We start from the raw sequence: 8,861 nt of genomic DNA, 5'->3' as shown, positions 1-8,861 counted from the left end.
CGCTCACGTTAGACAGACCTACCTCCCAGAATTACATTTTATTAATAAACTGGGCTGCATGGGGCCCTGTGTTCCAAAGACACGAGTGTATGGCGGAATAGTAAGCCGCGTCGCGGAATAATTTCAACCACTTGGGGTTCCATGTGCGGATAATGCTCAGTTCACTAGCTTCTCATTTTTTTTTTCATCTCAGCACATTAGGCTTGCTGCCGTCGCAGCCGGAAATTAACACGTGACCGCGAGCTCTGCATCTAAATTCCATGGCCCCTGAGCACCTCTGGCGGGTACGAATTTTTTCTCCATAAAATAAACACGCCACTGTAGGACAGACTCATGCGTTCAGTCCCGACCTTTATTGCTGTTGTACAGTGCAGGCTTTGCCAGTAGGATTCTTCCTGGTGCTTCCTCGTGCCAGAGCTCGCGCATGTCCCCTTGCGAAGCGACGCCCATCACGTTGAAGAAATGCGCAGCGCTGCTCAGAGGGCTACGCAGAGAACACATGGTCGAACTCCTCACGCGTGCGGTTCTGGCGTTCCTTCATCATGCGCTCGCAAATGAGGCCCATTTGGAAGTTGATGAAAGGAGCATGGCCCAGATGGGCAGGTGGCAAGTCTTCCTCCATGGAGGCCTGCCGAAGCAGCGAACTTACGGGACCTTCTGGAACCCTGGCATTGGACGCGGCCCACTGGAGGCAAAGCTCCTGATGATAGTGTATCCACTGCATCTCCTCATGCATGTTGGCTACTGGGACGCCGGCGGACGGTGAAGGATCCATTTGATGAGCCATTGCCGGAGCAGTCGGTGGGGTATCCGACGAAAGGGTAAGTCTAGGGCGCTTTGCTGATGCTTCGTCGAGTCCTTGCAGATGATCCCAGCCGTGTGCGCGTTTCGATTGTCCGGAATCCATCTTGCAGCGATCCGCTTGACTCCAGAGGATTCCCTTCGCTGTCCGACTTCCAGAAGGCCCCAGAAACGTTCGAACGGGGAACAGCGTTCGCTCGCGCACAGATACGGCACGTCGTCTTTCTTTCCACGAGACACCGTGCGGCCGCGCGCTCTCTTTCTCGATGTCGATGCGGTGTCTGAACGGGCAAACCTTTTCCTTGATTGATTGAAAACTTTATTATTCCACCCAGCTGAGGTGCCCGCCTCTTACCCTTCACGCAGGTATGGGGGGAGGAAGAGGCAGTCCCCGCGCGTTGAGGACGGTAAGTCTTCACGGCCTCAACGGCCAGGCGGATTGCTCAACGCTGGTCGTTTCAGCCTCACTCTGGAGCAAGGCCTCCCAGGTTTCTCTGCTGTCAATCTTTTCCTTGGCCCCTGCAGGGGAACCAGCGGCGTCCCATATTACGTGGTCTAGCGTACCTTCCTGCTTACAAATTTGCAGAGGGCGTCAATATACATATAGTCCCTCGCCTGAGTTAAGTAGATCCAATATAGTGATGTATATTGTCATGTTGTAATGACGCCGAAGAATAAGATGATGGCAAAACTGTGAGTCACGAAATTCTTTATTGGGCGATCCTGTACCCACACAATAATTAACACTCAAGCGCAACGATAGGGGCGAGTACAGGCGGCGATCGTCCAAATCAGATCTGCGTCAGCTGTGACCAATCTTGTGTAGGGAAGAGGCACCGCCGCAAGCTGGAACGATGATGTGCGGAGGCAAGTAATACAGGTTTTGACAGGTTGAGAACAATGAGTGGACTGGCTTTATTTCACAGTAAAATAAGTTTGCCTAGTGGCATGGTGGTGCCCCTCTCGGGCAGCCACCTCAAGTCCCAAAAAAAGAGCAGGGCCAATCACCCCCCACGTGGACACCACGCGAGGTAACTGAATTTCACAGAAGCGGGGGGAAATCAAGTGGCAAACGGTCACTACAACATCGTGTTCATAGTTTGAGAATTAAGTGTTCTGTAGAACACACACACACCCGAAAAAAAAAAGAAAAAGAAATACAGACAATACTGTTTTACGTCTGCCCAGCTTACACACAAGCGTGGCAGGCTTTAGCCTCTCCTCTGGCAACCATTCTCTCGGGACATTATTCTGGGTACTCGGCATCACCCGCGATCATCATCGTCCATCCCTCTAGCGTTCCCTCTTTCCCCTTATATAGCGAAGAGTAGGTAGAGCACGAAATCTCGGGCTGACCTTCGTTCCTTTTTATAAACCATCATCATCATCAACATCCTATTTTATGTCCACTCCAGGACGAAGGCCTGCGGGCTTCTTTCACACTCGGAAAAACACTTTTATGTAGCACGTATTGAGCAACAGAAAGTTGTATCGGGAGTTTTTCATGTCGCTCTACAATTTTCTCATTGACACTTTCCAGCTAATAATAATATTTGTAAAGTTAATAATTAATTGAGACTAATTATCTAATTAGGTGGAATGAAAAAAAAATAATTTTAGTATCTCAAAGCGACGCAAACATTACCTTCGTTCTGTCCAGCTGCGTAGCTTTAGCATATTTTTGAACTCTGGCTACAGTTAGCTGGGACACCTTGTATGCAATCAACTTACAGGCAGCGTTACAGGAGAGACTTCGGCTGACAGGAGGCGTGCATATTGACACGAGTACACATTTATCCCTTTATTGCGATGGCAATTATATGGAGACTCCAGGCGTATTTCCACCTCGTCGCCGTCGCGTGAAGGTTCCGTATGTGCGTATGATGTTCCGTATGATGTATGTGCCATTGAAAGCGTGCGAGGCTGAGCCACGATCGCGGTTCGATCCCACGCACGCAAGGCAGAGAAGTGGGAAGGAAGCGTGCCGTCTTCCGTCGCGCCCAAGGCTCCGGGGGGAGAATAGGGAGGAGGGGCGCCTTCTAGCCCTGGCGCGACTTTTAAGTACAGTGGGGCGTGGTACTTGCGGAGGCGCCAGAAGATTGCGCGCATGCGCGAGTGAGAGCGGGTGCGAGAGAGAAAATAATGGGCCTTTTGCTCCTTGACACTTCCTAGGTACTACGGAGAAGTTAGCGCATGTTTACGCGTTTGTCCCTAGGCGTGCCGGCATTGCAGAGTGGGCTCGAATATGTTTGCGCTCGGAGGCTGGCTACCGGCGCGGTGAAACAGGTGATAATGTTTCCATGGGAGCAGTAGGAGCCGTGGAAGAGGCCGGTCTGCATATATTGAAAATCCAGAAGGCAGAGCGCATTAGCAACCGCGGTTGAATGCGAGTGGCTGAAAGGGCGCAGGCGACGCTCGACACCTCTGCAACCACTATGAGAATAGGCCGCGCACCGTAAGGCGTTTTACGCTAACCTAACCCAACGGTAACCTAACGTAACGTTAACATAGCGTAACGAGGGCGAGACAGAAAGACAATAATGGTCACCCGCCGTGGTTGCTCAGTGGCTATGGTGTTAGGCTGCTGAGCACGAGGTCGCGGGATCGAATCCCGGCCACGGCGGCCGCATTTCGATGGGGGCGAGAACACCCGTGTTCTTAGATTGAGGTGCACGTTAAAGAACCCCAGGTGGTCGAAATTTCCGGAGTCCTCTACTATGGCGTGCCTCATAATCAGAAAGTGGTTTTGGCACGTAAAACCCCATAATTTTTAAAGACAATAATGGTCACGACGTAACCGTTATGAAAATAGGCCGCTTCAGCCTAATGGATTTTACACTAACTTATATCGTAACGTTAACATAACCCAACCTAAGCTAACGTTAACCTAACGTGACATAACGCCGCAAGGCGTAACTGCGGTGGGAATACGCCGCGGCACCCCAACGCCTGTTACGCTAACCTAACCTAACGTAACCTAAGCTAACCTGAACCTAACCTAAACCTAAGCTAACGTAAGCTAACGTGGACGAGGCGCAAAGCCAGTAATCCTCACGGCATGACATAAGGTTTTCGCGTTCAAGTGTGGTTGCTAAGGCGCTGTGCGTTTATTTCACTCAAAGGGGACCATTCAGAAATTCTCTTGAACAGTCCAGGAGAGCAGGCCCGGCCTCTACTACGGCCCTTATTGCTCCCCCGGGAAAATGTTTTACCCTTTCTTTTCTTTTGAATTTAGAGTGCCATAAGGCGCGACAAATTATATTCCGGCATGACTGACTCATCACCAGCGCCGCACGCGCGAGAAAGTCTATCCGATGTAGCTTTAGACACAGCGATCACAAAACTGGGCGTCAGTGTGCACTGGTTCACATGTTTTACTGCGCGGGCAGCCACCCGTCCGAGCGTAAACAAACTCTACCCCACACCGCAATGGCGGCACGCCTATAGGGACAAACGCATGCAACACGCGCGAAGAAACTTCACCGACGTAGTGCCTAGGCAGAGTCAGATATTCGAGAAGCAAAGGCCCCCAGATTTTCTCTCTCTCAGCCGCTTTTAGTCGCGCCTGCGCAGAAACACCGAGCGCCTCGAGGAACGCCACGCCCAGCCGTACCTACTAGCAATTGTAAATGTTCGCCCGGGCAGCTGTACCTTGCAAATAATCTGCGCAGAGGGCAAAGTTCGTCGCGCGCTGTCTTTCCGTGGCTTAGTTCGCGTTGGGGGGGGGGGATGCCAGACGCAGCGAGAAGGCCAATTCGCTCGCTGCTGCTGCCCCGCTTCCTCACTCCAGAGTTTTCACAGCGAGTATCCGCGGTCATGGAGTTTGATGTGTTCATGTTTGCTTGTGAGCACGTGAAACCATGCTTGTTGCTTTAGTTAGTATGCCTATGTTTACAAGTTTACACGGCCGATAAAACTATCATTTATACTTCGTATAGCTGTCCCATACTTTGCTATCGTAATCGATGCTTCGCCTTCCGGGCGAAATTGCGACTTTCTTTTCCGGGAAATGCATTTCACCCATTAACAACTTCAGGTTATCTGAGGGCAAGGCGCGCCTGCATGATTTGGAACTTACTAGAATGTTGTCGTTGATTCTATCTGTTGCTTATCTCACCGAAGCTTGTGTAATCGGATTGCATGCGCGACGGGAATAGTGCTGTACTTTCTGGAAGGTATACCAGCGCCATCGATTACGCTGGAATATTCAACGAGTCACACTCTAAAACAAAATAACACCCTTTGGGTTGTATCCTGCCACACAACAATAAACGTCATCTGTCTTGTCCGCATTTTTTTCTTTAACGCTGCGAGCCCGGTACTTCCCAGTAACGAGCGGCATGCGCGTTATCAGCATCACATAGCATTCCCTACAGGAAAGTAGCACGCGCGGACTCCGGAAATTTCGACCACCTGGGGTTCTTTAACGTGTCCCTAAATCAAAGTACACGGGTGTTTTCGTATTTCGCCCCCATCAAAATGCGGCCGCCGCGACCGGGATTCGATCCCGCGACCTCGTGCTCAGCAGCCCAACACCAGATGGTGATGATGATGATGAAGCCTCAATTAATGGCACAAACCCATTATGGGGGATAGGCCACGAATCGGGTGGTAATTGAATAAATAAATGTAATTGGTTGATAAATAACTAAGACAAAAAGTAAAATAAATATATAATCCAAGAAGACAAATAAACTGTGAATGCATGAGTAAAAATAGTGATCAATACTATAGTAAGTCTTGCGTTGATAGGAATACTAAAAAAGAATGACAATAATAATAAAAAACATATACTTAAGCTTGAATAGGTAAATTTTTTTAATAGTAATACTAGTAGGATTTAAACTTGGCATTTGTGCTTTTACTTTTTGAATTTTCTAGACTGGAAGTAGAAGTAAATCAATTGTGGAAACTAAGAACTATTAACAAGGCATTCTTTTTGTGCCACATAGAAAATAAATGGCTAGGCAAACCTTCCTGTGGCAGTATCCCAATACTGTTGCTCCAAGGGAAAGAATAACAGTGCTGTTTAAAGGCAATCCTACACAATAGCCACTGAGCAACCACGGCGGGTGGGAAGGCAAAATACATTGCTGGTGTCGTCGTCATCCTTATCATCTTTATCGATTTAGTCGACGGGGATCAGAAAGGAAGTCGGCGGGTTGGTTGTTCCTTAATAAAACGGCGCAGTCCATTCTGGAGGATCGGCCATGAATCCAACAATACAAGGGAAATTTTTCTTTTAATTTTTTTACAGTTGTAAGCGTTACTGAAAGTGGCTAAAATAAGCTGAACTTAAAAAAAAACCGTGAAGTCATAGTAAAATAAAATATGTGTACATAAGAAGGAGAAAAAAAGAAAAATTTACGAATGGAATTCTTTTTGCCTTGCTCAGAAAATTGCAGAATGCACCACAAACATTTGTCAGGATAAAACCCAGTACGGAAGCAGCAAAAAGCTCACCAATCTCGCATAATTTTTTTTTTTACCTCGTTGCTTCTTTAACACTGCCTGAAGGGCCACGGTGCGGTTTCACCGAGGAGCCTTCATAACCTTCAACAGTGAAAACGCGAGGGACCGAAAGCGTGGATGGGATTGATAGATGTGGCAAAGCAGCTGTTGATTTTGAGCTGCACACAGCAATGGCTGCATGGGCGTCTCTTCATACATTTAATGGGATTCGCATTCTTTTCTTACTTCGGCCGTTTTGAGCCTGCCTGCGTATCTATCTATCTATCTATCTATCTATCTATCTATCTATCTATCTATCTATCTATCTATCTATCTATCTATCTATCTATCTGCCCGTCAGGGTAGACAACTTGGGTCACTGCTGGGGTCACTGCTTGGGTCAACTACTGGGGATGCGCTCGTGGTCGCAGTGCCATCGTGGTAGTTCCATCGTCGTGATTCCAGCCTCGAGATCTGACTCACTTCATGACGTCATCGTCACGACTTCTGCACTGACCCAGTTGCTCAAGTTAATAGCTTGGGACACGAGCTATGTGTAGTTGACGAGACGCCGTTGTGGCCGTTGCATCGTCGTCATTCCAGCGTTGTCATCCGACTCTCATTATGCCGTCTTTACCACGCCATCTTTATCACACAGTCGTCATGCGTTCGTTTTCACACCGCGATCGCGATGCCGTCGTGTGCATTTCATGGTCGTGACTTCAGCTTGGTCATTCGATTGCTGTCATGTAGTCGTCGCCACGCCATCGTCATCATACAGGCTTCGTGATACAGTCAACGTCACGCCATTGTCATCGTACACTGGTCATCACATTATCCTCATATACCATTGTCATGCCGTCGTCGTCATACAGTCATCGTCATACATTCGTTGTCATTCCTTCGTCGTGATGCCGTCGGGGTCGTTCCAGCGTCTTCGTTATAAAACTTCGACATACGGCTCTCATCATGCCGTCGTCGTCACTCCATCCTCGTCACACAGTCGTCGCCATGCCATTCGTCCCCTTAACGCCATCGTTTTATCATCATCATCATCATCATCATCATCATCATCATCATCATCATCATCGTCATCATCATCATCACCACCACCACCACCACCATCATCATCATCATCCGCAGCAGCAGCAGCAGCAGCAGCCGGGCTACGCCTACTGCAGGGCAAAGGCCTCTCCCATACTTCTCCAACTGCACCGCTCATGTGCTAATTGTGGCCATGTTGTCCCTGCAAACTTCTTAATCTCATCCGCCCACCTAACTTTCTGCCGCCCTCTGCTACGCTTCCCTTCCCTTGAAATTCAGTTCGTAACCCTTAATGACCATTGGTTATCTTCCCTCCTAATTACATGTCCTGCCTATGCCCATTTCTTTTTCTTGATTTCAACTAAGATGTCATTAACTCGCATTTGTTCCCTCACCCAATCTGCTCTTTTCTTATTCCTTAACATTAAACGCAGTGTTCCTCTTTCAATAGCTCGTTGCTTCGTCCTCAATTTCAGTAGAACCCTTTTCGTAAGACTCCAGGTTTCTGCACCGTAGGTAAGTACTGGTAAGACAAAGCTGGTATACACTTTTCTCTTGAGGGATAATGGCAACCTGCTGTTCATGATCTGAGAATGCCTGCCAAACGCACCCCAGCCCATTCTTATTCTTCTTATTTCAGTCTCATGATCCGGATCCGCGGTCACTACCTGCCCTAAGTAGATGTATTCCCTTACCACTTCCAGAGCCTCGCTACCTATCGTAAACTGCTGTTCTCTTCCGAGACTGTTAAACATTACTTTATTGTTTTCTGCAGATTAATTTTTAGATCCACCCTTCTGCTTTGCCTCTCCAGGTCAGTGAGCATGCATTGCAATTTGTCCCCTGAGTTACTAAGCAAGGCAAGATCATCAGCGAATCGCAAGGCATTAAACCTTATCCCCAATTCTTCCCAATCCAAGCCTCTGAATACCTCCTGTAAACATGCCGTGAACAGCATTGGAGAGATCGTATCTCCTTGCCTGACGCCCTTTAATTTTGATCGGAATTTTGTTGCTTTCTTTATGGAGGACTACGGTGGCTGTGGAGCCGCTGTAGATATCTCAGTATTTTTACATACGGCTCGTCTACACCCTGATTCCGTAATGCCTGCATGGTTTCGACTGAGGTTTCGACTGAATCAAATGCTTTCTCGTAATGAACGAAAGCTATATATAAGGGCTGGTTATATTCCGCACATTTCTCTATCACCTGATTGATAGTGTGAATATGGTCTATTTATGAGTAGCCTTTACTAAATCCTGCCTGGTCCTTTGGTGGACAGAAGTCTAAGGTGTTCCTGATTCTATTTGCGATTACCCTAGTAAATACTTTGTAGGCAACGGACAGTAAGCTGATCGGTCTATAATTTTTCAAGTCTTTGGCGTCCCCTTTCTTATGGATTAAGATTATGTTGGCGTTCTTCCAAGATTCCGGTACGCTCGAGGTCATGAGTCATTGCGTATGCAGGGTGGCCAGTTTTTCTAGAACAATCTGCCCACTGTCCTTGAGCAAGTCTGCTGTCACCTGATCCTCCCCAGCTGCCTTCCTCCTTTGCATAGCTTCCA

The 8,861-nt window shown here is 48.1% G+C and overlaps 1 protein-coding gene across 1 annotated transcript; it reads right to left on the bottom strand.

Annotated features, from left to right (window-relative positions):
• Positions 1-484: 484 nt before the first annotated feature.
• LOC142569368 (uncharacterized) lies at positions 485-787 on the bottom strand. Its single transcript, XM_075678609.1, has one exon. The coding sequence runs from the start codon at positions 785-787 to the stop codon at positions 485-487; it is 303 nt and encodes a 100-aa protein (XP_075534724.1).
• Between the last annotated feature and the right edge of the window lie 8,074 nt (positions 788-8,861).

The sequence above is a fragment of the Dermacentor variabilis genome, chromosome 1 (genome assembly GCF_050947875.1).
Source record: "Dermacentor variabilis isolate Ectoservices chromosome 1, ASM5094787v1, whole genome shotgun sequence".
In the NCBI taxonomy this organism is placed as follows: domain Eukaryota; kingdom Metazoa; phylum Arthropoda; class Arachnida; order Ixodida; family Ixodidae; genus Dermacentor; species Dermacentor variabilis.
Note: the sequence above shows the minus strand (reverse complement) of the source record. Positions and strands in the feature narration are given on the sequence as shown.

Bases quoted from the DNA above. Each gene is read 5' to 3' on its own strand.
- LOC142569368 (XM_075678609.1), bottom strand. From the start codon at position 787: ATGGCTCATCAAATGGATCCTTCACCGTCCGCCGGCGTCCCAGTAGCC.